Genomic DNA, 16,213 nt, shown 5'->3' with positions numbered 1-16,213 from the left:
CCCACAGGACCACCACAGAGTAGGTATTATTTAGGTGGTGGATCATTCTCAGCACTGCAGTGACACTGACATGGTGGTGGTGTGTTAGTGTGTGTTGCGCTGGTATGAGTGAATCAGACACAGCAGCGCTGCTGGAGTTTTTAAATACCGTGTCCACTCACTGTCCACTCTATTAGACACTCCTACCTAGTTGGTCCACCTTGTAGATGTAAAGTCAGAGACGATCGCTCATCTATTGCTGCTGTTTGAGTTGGTCATCTTCTAGACCTTCATCAGTGGTCACAGGACGCTGCCTATGGGGTGCTGTTGGCTGGATATTTTTGATTGGTGGACTATTCTCAGTCCAGCAGTGACAGTGAGGTGTTTAAAAACTCCAGCAGCGCTGCTGTGTCTGATCTACTCCTACCGGCACAACACACACTAACACACCACCACCATGTCAGTGTCACTGCAGTGCTGAGAATGATCCACCACCTAAATAATACCTGCTCTGTGGTGGTCCTGTGAGAGTCCTGACCATTGAAGAACAGCATGAAAACAGGCTAAAAAAGTATGTAGAGAAACAGATGGAATACAGTCTGTAATTGTACTACAAAGTGCTTTTAAATTGTAAGTGAAGCCAATAAAATGGGCATTGGTTATGTTTGAGCTGTCAGTTCACTCAACGTCTCTGTGTTCAAAAACCAGCTGGTCTCCATTATTCTCTGTGGTGTGAAAAAACTCAGACATTGCTTTGCTGCCATAAAATTCTTCTCTTTTTTTTTCAGGAAACAGCAACTTTCATACACAATAGCCCACCTCTTAAAATAATGCTAACATTAGCAAAAGTGTTTTTAAGTTTCCCCTACACTCTCTGTAATATATGAAGCTATTGATTGTCTGAATGTGCCATGGCTATTTTGTTATTAGTAAATTCTCAATGCTCTATCTCATGGTTATAATGACTCACAGCTGTGCCCAGCTGCTAAGCAGGAAAAAAAACAACACTAAATGCATTTCCTGTTTGCCCTTCTTAGGGAAAATGGCAGTTATATAATTCATTTAGCATCCACAAATGTAAAATTAGCAGGGTACAGAAATAATGCACTTGTAGGACGACAGCATTTTGAATTTGTGTGTTTTTAAACAAGGTATTTTCCTCAGTGATAAAGTAAATAGTAGAAGTAAAGGAAGGGGGCAAAGGCAAAACATAGAGCACCCAGTGTTTATTTGAATATGGTGTACATTTATCCAACATCTTATTTGATAGATAGATAGATAGATAGATAGATAGATAGATAGATAGATAGATAGATAGATAGATAGATAGATAGATAGGCAGACAGACAGACAGACCTTGTCAACCCCTATTTACTCCGTCTGTTAATCAACAGGAAGCCCTTACAATCCCCAGTGACCATATAATATTTGAGGTGTGGACCAGCACTGCTCTGACACAAACAGGGTAATAATGTAATAATATGATAGAGATTGTTGTACTGGTATGGGTATCAGGAGTATTCCTCTTTAGATTCAATTACATTTTTTTCAATTTTCTCTCCCCCTCTCTTTATCTTTCTCACTGCATTCTTCCCTTCCTTATGGTCTACAGCTATGTGTGCAGCTGTTCACCAGTGGATCCAGTTACTGTACCAGTGGGAATGGATTCTTAGAAAACTAACCTCTGCTGTAGATATGTTTTTTGACATGACCAGCAAATTAACAGATTAATGACACCTAGCCATGTCTGCACATAAACAGAGAAGGCCACAATGTATACACACTTTAATAGATGTTATATATAGACTTTTGAGAATGAATCAAGTTATTATTTATGGTAGCAATGTACACTGATCAGCCATAACATTAAAACCACCTCTTTGTTTTAACACTCACTGTCCATTTTATCAGCTCCACTTACCATATAGAAGCACTTTGTAGCTCTGCAATTACTGACTGTAGTCCATCTGTTTCTCTACATGCTTTATTAGCCCCATTTCATGCTGTTCTTCAATGGTCAGGACTCTCCCAGGACCACTACAGAGCAGGTATTATTTAGGTGGTGGATCATTCTCAGCACTGCACTGACACTGACATGGTGGTGGTGTGTTAGTGTGTGTATATTGCTACACCATGTGTGTACCACTGCTTCTCCCTATGCTCTGCTTCAGAACAGTGCAATGCCTGATTTCTGACATCATTCTAATTGAGTAATATCCTCCATTACCCACCAGTTCTTGCACCACCACACAGCTATTTGGGATGCGTTGCTTGAATATTGGCCTGCTCTGCTGTTTTTCACAAGGCTGAATTCTACCCACTGTTCCTTCTGGCAAAGCCTCCATCAGCCTCCTAATGTGTGTATGAGTGCCTTAAATCCCTGGCAGTCTCCATTCTTCAGATGCCCACCTGAACAGAACAGATTGGTGCGACTTTAATTAAGCCAGATTATAGTTGAACCACATGACTCATTGGGAACCTGGATTTGATCACAGCCTCATGTCAGGATTTGATGTTTGGTATGTTCTTCCCATGTTCATGCTTTATATCTTAGATCCTCTGATGTTAGCCTCCAAAATCTGTGAATTGGCTCTTTCAGATGTCTTTGGCTCTTGCGTCTTGACAGACGATCTTAGCAGCTGTTTGTGGATGCATGACACGTTCGTGACTTATCCTTCCGATATTGGAAAGACAGGGACGACCGCATTTGGAACAGGGAAGGATTATCCCACGGGGTGTTGAAGAAGATGCAGCTCTGTCTTTCCTGCGTTGATTTATTAGTTCTTGGTTCCTTCTCTGTTGTCTTTCGTAGACTGAGGCTCCTGTGTGGATTGCTTCTCTCCATTTGCTCCTGTCCATTGCTATCTTCTCCCAGGCATCTGGGTTGATCTGGAGGTTGTTCAATGTGACTTTACACACATTCTTGTAGCGCAGCTTGGGACGTCCTCGTTGCCGTTGTCCACCAACAAGGGCACCAAACAGGAGCTGCTTGGGGATACGAGCGTCCTCCATCCGCTTGATGTGGCCAAGCCACCTCATTCTCATTTTGCTTAGGATGGTTGCAATGGAGTATTGGTGAGACAACTCAAAAACTCTGGTGTTGGACACATGATGCTGCCACTTAATGCCAAGGATTTTGTGTAGGCATTGCACATGGAATGAGTTTAGTTTTCGATTTTTCTTTCAGATGTACCATATGTCATATGTGATAAGTGAGTGAATACCTTATACACTGCCTGGCCAAAAAAAAGGTCACACACTCTAATATTTGGTTGGACCGCCTTTAGATTTAATTACGGCACGCATTCACTGTGGCATCGTTTCCACAAGCTTCTGCAATGTCACAACATTTATTTCTGTCCAGAGTTGCATTAATTTTCCCCCAAGATCTTGTATTGATGATGGGAGATTTGGACCACTGCGCAAAGTCTTCTCCAGCACATCCCAAAGATTCTCAATGGGGTTCAGGTCTGGACTCTGTGGTGGCCAATCCATGTGTGAAAATGATGTCTCATGCTCCCTGAACCTCTCTTTCACAATTTGAGCCCGATGAATCCTGGCATTGTCATCTTGGAATATGCCCGTGCCATCAGGGAAGAAAAAATCCATTGATGGAATAACCTGGTGGTTCAGTATATTCAGGTAGTCAGCTGACCTCATTCTTTGGGCACATAACGTTGCTGAACTTAGACCTGACCAACTGCAGCAACCCCAGATCATAGCACTGCCCCCACAGGCTTGTACGGTAGGCACTAGGTATGATGGGTGCATCACTTCAGCTGCCTCTCTTCTTACCCTGATGCGCCCATCACTCTGGAACAGGGTAAATCTGGACTCATCAGACCACATGACCTTCTTCCATTGCTCCAGAGTCCAATCTTTATGCTCCCTAGCAAATTGAAGCCATTATTGCCGGTTAGCCTCACTGACAAGTGGTTTTCTTAAGGCTACACAGCTGTTTAGTCCCAATCCCTTGAGTTCCCTTCGCATTGTGCGTGTGGAAATGCTCTTACTTTCACTATTAAACATATCCCTGAGTTCTACTGTAGTTTTTCTACCATTTGATTTCACCAAATGTTTAAGTGATCGCCGATCACGATCATTCAAGATTTTTTTCCGACCACATTCCTTCCTCGAAGATGATGTTTCCCCTACTGTCCTTCCACTTTTTAATAATGCGTTGGACAGTTCTTAACCCGAGTTTAGTAGTTTCGGCAATCTCCTTAGATGTTTACTCTGCTTAATGCATGTCGATAATTTGACCCTTCTGAAACAGATTAACATCTTTTCCACGACCACAGGATGTGTCTTTCCACATGGTTGTTTAACAAATGAGAAGCCACTCACTGCATCAGTTAGGGTTAAATAACTTGTTGCCAGCTGAAACATAATCACCCATGCAGTAATTATCCAATAGTTACCTACTTGCTTAGTTAAATTCAGATGGTGACCTTTTTTTGGCCAGGCAGTGTACCAGGTTTAAGTGCTTGGTGAGTGAATGCATACTAAAATATGCTTTATTTTTTCAAATCTGAGCTGTTTTGTGATCTGCAACATTAAACAAGAAATGTAAATAAAGAAAAACACTTAACCACATTACCAAATCAGATCATATATCATTTAACCTTTAAGATAAAGGCTGCCTGTGTATCATATAGCAATCTCAAGCTTTTGTTATCTCGCTCGTGGCAAGTCACCACACACACACACACACACGCGCGCGCGCATGCACGCACACACACACACACACGCACGCGCGTGAACGCTTTGTCAGAAATGTATGGACCGGCACTGCATATGTGTGTTAGCTTAGAACCGCATCATTGACCAGTTTGCAGTGATAGTAATGAGCTGCTATAGGCAGCAGTGCAGCGAGCACACGCCTCCTCTGCAGGCGCGCTGGTTGGCTTGGAGAGAGACGCCGGACTGGTGGCAGCTGCGGGATGAACTGGACTGAACCGAACCAGCTCAGCTGAGTTTATTAATAGAAATAAACCAGTTTGACTTTTTCTTCCATACTGGCATGGATACCTGAGTGAATGGCGTTTGGCACGATAATTCTCTCCCATTGACCAGTGTGTGTGTGTGTGTGTGTGTGTGTGTGTTGCGCAAGCGGCGTTTTCGGGACCTCAAATCGACATGAATAACTCGAAGAATCAGCGAGTAAGTTATTTAAATGTTATTTGTTCTTACTGAACTCGTCGAAATGACAAATTTTTAAAAACTAGAATGATATACTTTGAGGTATAATTCACATTTCAGGCGAAACATTGTATTAAAATGTGGTAAAATCTTACGGGAAAATTTACCTCAGTAGGTTGTAGGCTAACGGCTAATTGTAGTGACGGTTGGCACTCTAAGGCGCGAGCTCTGCAGATGCACATGCACGCGCACTACACTGATCAACCATAACATTAAAACCACCTCCTTGTTTCTACATTCACTGTCCATTTTATCAGCTCCACTTACCATATAGAAGCACTTTGTAGTTCTACAATTACTGACTGTAGTCCATCTGTTTATCTGCATGCTTTGTTAGCCCCCTTTCATGCTGTTCTTCAATGGTCAGGACTCTCCCAGGACCACCACAGAGCAGGTATTATTTAGGTGGTGAATCATTCTCAGCACTGCAGTGACACTGACATGGTGGTGGTGTGTTAGTGTGTGTTGTGCTGCTATGAGTGGATCAGGCACAGCAATGCTGATGGAGTTTTTAAACACCTCACTGTCACTGCTGGACTGAGAATAGTCCACCAACCAAAAATATCCAGCCAACAGTGCCCTGTGGTCAGCGTCTTGTGACCACTGATGAAGGTCCAACTCAAACAGCAGCAATAGATGAGCGATCGTCTCTGACTTTACATCTACAAGGTGGACAAACTCGGTAGGAGTGTCTAATAGAGTGGACAGTGAGTGGACACGGTATTTAAAACTCCGGCAGTGCTGCTGTGTCTGATCCACTCATACCAGCACAACACACACTAACACACCACCACCATGTCAGTGTCACTGCAGTGCTGAGAATGATCCACCACCTAAATAATACCTGCTCTGTAGTGGTTCTGTGGGGTCCTGACCATTGAAGAACAGGGTGAAAGCAGGCTAAAAAAGTATGTAGAGAAACAGATGGACTACAGTCAGTAATTGTAAAACTACAAAGTGCTTCTATATGGTAAGTGAAGCTGATGTAGAAACAAGGAGGTGGTTTTAATGTTCTGGCTGATCAGTGTATACTGTACATAGAGGTTAATGTGATATTCAGGACCCAGTCCACTGCATAGTTCATTCAGTCACATTTGTCACTTCTTGTTCATTCACTCATTCATTCATTCACAAATTTGCATGATTTAAGACTACAGTTTTAAACATGGTTTCTTAAGCTCCTAATTATTAATTCAATGTATTTTAAGGCTGACAGACAATGTTAAATCAAGACAAATGTATTTATATAGAGCTTTTTAAAATAGACTTTGTCTCAAAGCAACGTTACAGCATCCAGGACCAACAGAGCAAAACCCCCTGCATGTGTTTCTTTTAGTACTTTGCAGTTTTCCTGTTTATTTCTTTTATTAGTACTGTGTTTAAGTAAAATATTAAAGATGCATGGGGTAATTTTTCATTCGAAACAGATTTGTAAGGTGCACCTTAGAAAAGTGGATGTGTTTACACTTGTATACCATGAGTAAAATATGTCACACTTCTTCTCCCAAAGTGGTCTGTGATACTGATCATGTCGGTTTGTAAAATATGATTCTTAGATTTCACAGCTGATTACTTGGTTCTAGGTGTTGTCATTCGTTGTGGTTCCTCTAGTCTGGCGCCAGAAGATCAGAAAGAGTGAATCGACTCACGTCTGTTCTTAGCCGATCAAAAGTTAATTATGAAATAAAGTATGTACTAAGGAATACATGGGTGTAAGCTATGGCTAAAAGTGATAACCAACTTCCATATAGCAACAGTGAGAGAAAAGCAGGCAGCGTGGATTACGAAAGACAGAAGGGGGTTAAGTGATAAAAGCATGAAAAACAAATGCCTGCCAGTCAAAAGAGAAACAAACATGGGTAAATGTGTCAGTGTAGAATAACTATAAGAATTGTTCTAGCTCAGGGTTAAAGAACTGATAATAGAGTATGCATTTGTGCAGAGTGGCCTGTCCATCATGGCCAGTGTGATGAGGTTGCGCCAAACAGGAGGGGTTAATTATTTGTTTTACTAGCCTAGAGCTCAGTCTTTGTTTTGTTTGTTTGTTTATTAGGATTTTAACATCATGTTTTACACTTTGGTTACATTCATGACAGGAACGGTAGTCACTCATTACACAAGATTCATCAGTTCACAGGTTTATATCCAACACAGTCATGGACAATTTAGTATCTCCAATTCACCTCACCTGCATGTCTTTGGACTGTGGGAGGAAACCGGAGCACTCGGAGGAAACCCACATGGACACGGGGAGAACATGCAAACTCCACACAGAGAGGACCCGGACCGCCCCACCTGGGGATCGAACCCAGGACCTTGCTGTGAGGCAACAGTGCTACCCACTTAGCCACCGTGTCGCCCGCTCAGTCTTTGTAATAGTTGTAATATTCTGAACTCCTGTGGAAGGAGGTGTGAGATGTGACCTGTTACAAAAGTGTATTTGCACCCATTATTCAAAGCAACTTACATTACAGTTACAATTGAGCAACTGAGGGTTAAGGGCCTTGCTCAAGGGCCCAACAGAAGTGGGGCTTGAACCAGCAACCTTCTGATTACTAGTCCAGTAATCAATGTTTTCAATGTTTTGTTCTCATGAAGTCACTAATATAGCTGACTTTTATCTAACGTATTTGACTTCTGATTATGAGAAAGATGTAGCATGTTGCTTCCAATATATCAGTGAACACATATCATGATGGTGATGGATTACACATGCAAATTTAAACAGTGTATTAAACAGCGCTATTATGCAACTTATTTAATAAATCATTTAATTCTAAGGTATTTTATTTACACAAAGATAACACCTTACTCCTGAAACATAAGCGGACTCATACACCACACTACAGAAAAGAAAAGTGTTTAAGAATCATGTAGACAACAAAGGGTCCTTATTATTAGATTAACAAAGCGCCTGTTTGTTTTATGTTCATGGTCACTGTCGTGGTGGGTTCAGTTCTACCAGGAAACACAAGGCAGTAGTACACTGAACAGGCTGTCAATCCATCGTGGGCCTTCAAGAAGCCCCTCTTTTGATCATGTCTATGTAGATGCCCAGCGGGCAGATAGTTGGTGGACTATTGTAATAGACTGCTGTGCCAGCTGTGCCTTTAATGCACTTACACCGACCAGGCATAACATTATGACCACTGACAGGTGAATTGAATAACACTGATTAGCTTCATCACAGCACCTGTTAGTGGGTGGGATATATTAGGCAGCAAGTGAACATTTTATTCTCAAAGTTGATGTTAGAAGCAGAAAAAATGGACAAGCGTAAGAATTTGAGTGGGCCAAAGGGCCAAATTGACAAGGGCCAAATTGTGATGGCTGGACGACTTGGTCAGAGCATCTCCAAAACTGCAGCTCTTGTGGAATGTTCCCGGTCTGCAGTGGTCAGTGTCTATCAAAAGTGGTCCAAGGAAAGGGTCATGGGTGACCAAGGCTCATTGATGCACGTGGGGAGCGAAGGCTGGCCCGTGTGGTCCGATCCAACAGACGAGCTACTGTAGCTCCAATTGCTGAAGAAGTTAATGCTGGTTCTGATAGAAAGGTGTCAGAATACACAGTGCATCACAGTTTGTTGCATATGGGGCAGCATAAGGGGGACCAACACAATATTAGGAAGGTGGTCATAATGTTATGCCTGATCGGTGTATTAATCCCAATACCATTTATTAGGATTATTGCTAAAATCATTATATTTATTACTACTCTGTACATGCCAATATACTTACTGTTGGGACAGACCTGATAAAGCAAACCTAGCAATGTGTATCCAATGGCCTGTGATACACATGGGCCTCAGTAATAGCTGTATAACATTACAAATGCCTCTGTAAACTTGATCCCCAAAGCTTAACTACCTTTATTCACTTTATTCAAAATCAGATTTCCATTTTATGGTTGCAGAAAGTCAGTGAGCTAATGCATTGGTCAGGCTGTGTTGTAATCTGAGTTAAAATATGTCAGGTGCAAAAAGGAACGTGTAAACGTAGAGAAAATCAGTTACTCTTTACTCCTTCTGAAATTACCTCATGGATTTGAATGAATCAAGCGTTTTATTCTAGACAATTTAATAAAGAGCCAATTCTTTTTTGCAAGCTTCATTTATTTTAGCACTGGATCTAATATGATTTAGTGTAATCAGTAGCAATTGGGAGAGGGCAGTTGTAGCCTAGCGGTTAAGGTACTGGACTAGAAGGCTGAAGGTAGCTGGTTCAAACCCCACCACTTGCCACTGTTGGGCCCTTGAGCAAGGCCCTTAACCCTCAATTGCTTTGACTGTAAGTCGCTTTGGATAAAAGCGTCTGCTAAATGCCAAAAATGTAAATGTAAATGTCCTGCATCCTTGGCTTTCTCTGCAAAACTGCAGCATCTTTGTTTATGGATGTTTGTAGATTAAAGGAATGGCAGCATGTCTGCCTAATAACACATGGTCATGCCATTAATGAAAACTGCCCACTTGAGATTATTTGTGTTTTTAATAAATAATATATAAAGTTGAGAAGCATTTCTTCGATTTATTAGTCTTGGTCACAAAAAATGGGGCACCGCTTGAAAATGTGGGTCAGTGTAATGGACATTTTCTTCATCAGACCTTGGCTGAGTATGAAAGATATGAACGATGGCAAGTGTGAGTGCTCAGGTGTAGCTTTATAACAGCAGAAACATGTCCAGAGAAAGTGGAAGTAGAGTCAGGATATGAACATATTACTGACTTTTTCATCTTCTTGTTCTTTTCACTTGGCTTGTCAGGGCACAGTCATAAAAGAGTTGCTTTGCTGGGCAAAACTATTGCATATTTGATTTCCTCAAATTGCACTTTATCTCCATGCAGACAAAAATGCTAGATGAATATTGGAAGGTGCAGCAGGGGAGAAATAATAGGCAGCTAAGAGCAATTCTGTGTCAGACTCTGAGAAGAACCATGTTGATGTGTTTTATGAGCCTGTCGGCACAAAATGACAAACGCTTAAGTTCTCATTAAGCCTAATTCATCCTAAATCCAGCTTCTTTCTCACACAAACTGACCATATAAAAGTCAAGAGACAAAGAGTCAAAATATGGGAGAGAGAGAGAAACTGTTTGGGGTTGAGAAATCACTAGTCTAGTGATAGAAGCCGACCGCACTAACAGACTTGGTTGGTCATGATTCTTCACATCAGGTCAAGTAGGGCTGTCGCGCTAACCGCAATTTTGAAATATCGCGGTATAGACCAGCCAACCGCAGGGCATGCCAAGCAACCGCATCACCGCGATATTCACGTTTTTTCTTTCTTTCTTTCTTCTCTTTTTTTTTATTTTGCAGGGTCCATCTTGTTTTACGCTTACATTCGGGCGTAATAAATGTTAAATAAATTCATAATGAAAATGAGCTAAGAGCGACATTTTCCTGCCAACTGTTCGCATCCGTTGCTGCTGAGTGTCAGGCTTTGTGTTTTAAAATGTAAACAATCGCAACATGAATTATAGGCAAGTTTATTAATGATTAAATTGAGTTCACACTCAATAAATACTTGTAATTTAGACTATATTCAAACAGCCTTGGCCAACTAAAACACTTAATGACGGTTAATATGGCATTGCAGCCTGCAAATATTCTCTTGCTGGCTTGCTGGAAGGATTTAAATGAATTTTTTCGTGGAATAAAAATGTATTGAAACGAATAATAACTTAAAATGTAGTATATATTGTTATGTTAATTATACCTACTAAATAGATAGTTAATAGTGGCGCGATAACCAGGCTAGATTTCCTCTGATCTGTAAAGTCGCATGCAGGTACATTGTGTGTATTAGTGCAACATCGGTAACGCCGGGAACATCACTACCCCACTCAGATCCTCTCTAAACCACATCAGGTGAACATGTTGGTTTTTCTAGCGCGCATGATAACGCAGGTTTAAACTCTTACAGACTTTATTCTTTATTAAAAATTTTTTTACCATATTTTGATTAGATGTGCATTTAAAATATTTAGCCTAAACTCTTTTTTTTTTTCGTTTCACAGTGCATATCTAGCCTAGGCTAGAAGCTTAATTTAAACCTTTTTTAATAGAGAAAAGACGCGCATCCCTGCTCTGTTCTGTATTTAACATTAAACACGCATTTCATTGGTCTTAAAGCCGTCTCATCTTTGTCATTATAAAGCAATAATATACCGAATCATAGCCTAACAATAAAGCTTGTTTATATAGCTCTAAAATCCAGATCAATTAAGTAATTTTCAAAAACAAAAAAAAATGGCGATATCACCGCATACATTTATTAAGACAGGCTGAATATCGCAAGGGGAAATTCTTTCACCGCGACAGCCCTAAGGTCAAGGGCCTTACATAGGCAGGCATAATTTAAAATATATGTAAGAACTGCTTTCTGAGAAATAATAAAAATACATGGTTGAGACATTGACTTCGGAGATGTGGGGATCAAGATCTAATCGTTTTTGTTCTGGTCTTACTGTATCAAATGCAGTAGCATGTCAGGGTTTTTTTTTTTTTTAATGCTTCTAACACTTGTGTAATGTGTGTTAATCATCCTCTAATCTTTTATTAGTGTGTAGTTTGTCATCACCGGACGCTGTTGGCTTTATACTATTGGTTGATGCATTATTCGTCTCCATTATCACATTGAGCTTCCCAACTAAAAATCCCAACAACTGTGCTGCACCTAGTGCACCCAAAACCATACAAGAGATGTTAGCAGGCTAGTGTCATTGCAGTGCTAACAGTCTGCCCCCAAACTAATAGATGAAAGAACAGATGTAGTTATAACATGACCCAGCATGCATGTTTTGTGCTGAAAATAAAAACACTGAGTGTATTTATCACTAATTCAAGACTATTAAGCAACTGTAAACTCTAAAGTGCTCTGTAAAATGCAGTTGACATGGGAAAACCTCTCTGCCGTTACGATACTTGAAGCATTGTCAGTGATGGATCCAACAAATGCACTGAGTGGTGGTGATTCAGGAGAAATTGCCAAAAGGAAAATGAGAGTACTGGAAGATGAATAAAGTAGTTAAATGGGTGGATTTATTTTTAGCTTGGCTTTTACAGAAAAGAGTTCTTAGTTTACATTCAATGCTTTAAACGAGTGTTCCCACTGAATGCCAACATCTTGGTGAAGCAAGTAGACATTGAGACATTTCAACAGAAAAGTGCCCAAGCCTTTTTTTCATTTCTTTTTATTTATCAGTTTAAACATGCAAAATTGAACCTTGTGTCAGCCAATTACTGCTGGAAGTAATTAAGCCAGAATTATTATGTTTATTTTGGTGTTTGTGTGAATGTTCAGAAATAATAGATAGATGGATGGATGGATGGATAAGATAGATGGATGGATTGATAAGATAGATGGATGGATGGATAAGATAGATGGATGGATTGATAAGATAGATGGATGGATTGATAAGATGGATGGATGGATTGATAAGATAGATGGATGGATTGATAAGATAGATGGATGGATTGATAAGATGGATGGATGGATGGATAAGATGGATGGATGGATAAGATGGATAAGATAGATGGATGGATTGATAAGGTAGATGGATGGATTGATTGGATGGATGGATGGATGGATAAGATGGATGGATGGATGGATGGATAAGATAGATGGATGGATTGATAAGGTAGATGGATGGATTGATAAGGTAGATGGATGGATTGATAAGGTAGATGGATGGATTGATAAGATGGATGGATGGATGGATAAGATGGATGGATGGATGGATGGATAAGATAGATGGATGGATTGATAAGGTAGATGGATGGATTGATAAGATGGATGGATGGATTGATAAGATAGATGGATGGATTGATAAGATAGATGGATGGATTGATAAGATGGATGGATGGATGGATAAGATAGATGGATGGATTGATAAGGTAGATGGATGGATTGATTGGATGGATGGATGGATAAGATGGATGGATGGATGGATGGATAAGATAGATGGATGGATTGATAAGATGGATGGATGGATTGATAAGATAGATGGATGGATGGATAAGATAGATGGATGGATTGATAAGATAGATGGATGGATTGATAAGATGGATGGATGGATTGATAAGATAGATGGATGGATTGATAAGATGGATGGATGGATGGATGGATAAGATGGATGGATGGATAAGATGGATAAGATAGATGGATGGATTGATAAGGTAGATGGATGGATTGATTGGATGGATGGATGGATAAGATGGATGGATGGATGGATGGATAAGATAGATGGATGGATTGATAAGATGGATGGATGGATTGATAAGATAGATGGATGGATGGATAAGATAGATGGATGGATTGATAAGATAGATGGATGGATTGATAAGATGGATGGATGGATTGATAAGATAGATGGATGGATTGATAAGATAGATGGATGGATTGATAAGATGGATGGATGGATGGATAAGATGGATGGATGGATAAGATGGATAAGATAGATGGATGGATTGATAAGGTAGATGGATGGATTGATTGGATGGATGGATGGATAAGATGGATGGATGGATGGATGGATAAGATAGATGGATGGATTGATAAGGTAGATGGATGGATTGATAAGGTAGATGGATGGATTGATAAGGTAGATGGATGGATTGATTGGATGGATGGATGGATGGATTGGATGGATGGATGGATGGATAAGATAGATGGATGGATTGATAAGGTAGATGGATGGATTGATAAGATGGATGGATGGATGGATAAGATGGATGGATGGATGGATAAGATGGATGGATGGATTGATAAGGTAGATGGATGGATTGATAAGATGGATGGATGGATGGATTGATAAGATAGATGGATGGATTGATAAGATGGATGGATGGATGGATAAGATAGATGGATGGATTGATAAGGTAGATGGATGGATTGATAAGATGGATGGATGGATGGATAAGATGGATGGATGGATAAGATAGATGGATGGATTGATAAGATGGATGGATGGATGGATAAGATGGATGGATGGATGGATAAGATGGATGGATGGATAAGATGGATGGATGGATGGATAAGATGGATGGATGGATGGATGGATAAGATGGATGGATGGATCAGATGGATGGATGGATAAGATGGATGGATGGATGGATAAGATGGATGGATGGATGGATGGATGGATAAGATGGATGGATGGATGGATGGATAAGATGGATGGATGGATGGATGGATAAGATGGATGGATGGATGGATAAGATGGATGGATGGATGGATAAGATAGATGGATGGATTGATAAGGTAGATGGATGGATTGATTGGATGGATGGATGGATAAGATGGATGGATGGATGGATGGATAAGATAGATGGATGGATTGATAAGATGGATGGATGGATTGATAAGATAGATGGATGGATGGATAAGATAGATGGATGGATTGATAAGATAGATGGATGGATTGATAAGATGGATGGATGGATTGATAAGATAGATGGATGGATTGATAAGATAGATGGATGGATTGATAAGATGGATGGATGGATGGATAAGATGGATGGATGGATAAGATGGATAAGATAGATGGATGGATTGATAAGGTAGATGGATGGATTGATTGGATGGATGGATGGATAAGATGGATGGATGGATGGATGGATAAGATAGATGGATGGATTGATAAGATGGATGGATGGATTGATAAGATAGATGGATGGATGGATAAGATAGATGGATGGATTGATAAGATAGATGGATGGATTGATAAGATGGATGGATGGATTGATAAGATAGATGGATGGATTGATAAGATAGATGGATGGATTGATAAGATGGATGGATGGATGGATAAGATGGATGGATGGATAAGATGGATAAGATAGATGGATGGATTGATAAGGTAGATGGATGGATTGATTGGATGGATGGATGGATAAGATGGATGGATAGGATGGATGGATAAGATAGATGGATGGATTGATAAGGTAGATGGATGGATTGATAAGGTAGATGGATGGATTGATAAGGTAGATGGATGGATTGATTGGATGGATGGATGGATGGATTGGATGGATGGATGGATGGATAAGATAGATGGATGGATTGATAAGGTAGATGGATGGATGGATAAGATGGATGGATGGATGGATAAGATGGATGGATGGATGGATAAGATGGATGGATGGATTGATAAGGTAGATGGATGGATTGATAAGATGGATGGATGGATGGATTGATAAGATAGATGGATGGATTGATAAGATGGATGGATGGATGGATAAGATAGATGGATGGATTGATAAGGTAGATGGATGGATTGATAAGATGGATGGATGGATGGATAAGATGGATGGATGGATAAGATAGATGGATGGATTGATAAGATGGATGGATGGATGGATAAGATGGATGGATGGATGGATAAGATGGATGGATGGATAAGATGGATGGATGGATGGATAAGATGGATGGATGGATTGATAAGATGGATGGATGGATGGATGGATAAGATGGATGGATGGATCAGATGGATGGATGGATAAGATGGATGGATGGATGGATAAGATGGATGGATGGATGGATGGATGGATAAGATGGATGGATGGATAAGATGGATGGATGGATGGATGGATAAGATGGATGGATGGATGGATGGATAAGATGGATGGATGGATGGATAAGATGGATGGATGGATGGATGGATGGATAAGATGGATGAATGGATGGATAAGATGGATGGATGGATGGATGGATGGATAAGATGGATGGATGGATAAGATGGATGGATGGATGGATGGATGGATAAGATGGATGGATAAGATGGATGGATAAGATGGATGGATGGATAAGATGGATGGATGGATGGATAAGATGGATGGATGGATGGATGGATGGATGGATGGATGGATGGATAAGATGGATGGATGGATGGATGGATAAGATGGATGGATAAGATGGATGGATGGATGGATGGATAAGATGGATGGATGGATCAGATGGATGGATGGATCAGATGGATGGATGGATAAGACATACGTGTAGTGTAGACAATTTTCTCTGACAAGGAAAGGTTGCCA

The 16,213-nt window shown here is 40.4% G+C and overlaps 2 protein-coding genes across 9 annotated transcripts in view; both read left to right on the top strand.

Annotated features, from left to right (window-relative positions):
- The window catches only part of smn1 (survival of motor neuron 1, telomeric), a 206,146-nt gene that overhangs the window by 89,552 nt on the left and 100,381 nt on the right, over window positions 1-16,213 (top strand). The gene's annotated exons all lie outside the window — the stretch shown is intronic.
- rtkna (rhotekin a) overlaps window positions 1-16,213 on the top strand; it is a 130,531-nt gene that overhangs the window by 70,908 nt on the left and 43,410 nt on the right. The window contains exon 1 of one of the 8 annotated variants that reach the window (XM_063018001.1): window positions 4,843-5,142. The exons of the other annotated variants lie outside the window; for them this stretch is intronic. Within the exon in view, the coding sequence (XP_062874071.1) occupies window positions 5,119-5,142 (24 nt within the window). The 5' untranslated portion in view covers window positions 4,843-5,118. Of the gene's footprint in view, window positions 1-4,842; window positions 5,143-16,213 lie in introns of those variants that run through there. 8 annotated transcript variants of the gene reach the window in all.

The sequence above is a fragment of the Trichomycterus rosablanca genome, chromosome 21, assembly GCF_030014385.1.
Source record: "Trichomycterus rosablanca isolate fTriRos1 chromosome 21, fTriRos1.hap1, whole genome shotgun sequence".
NCBI lineage: Eukaryota > Metazoa > Chordata > Actinopteri > Siluriformes > Trichomycteridae > Trichomycterus > Trichomycterus rosablanca.
The sequence above is the reverse complement of the archived record's forward strand: the minus strand, read 5'-3'. Positions and strand labels throughout refer to the sequence as shown.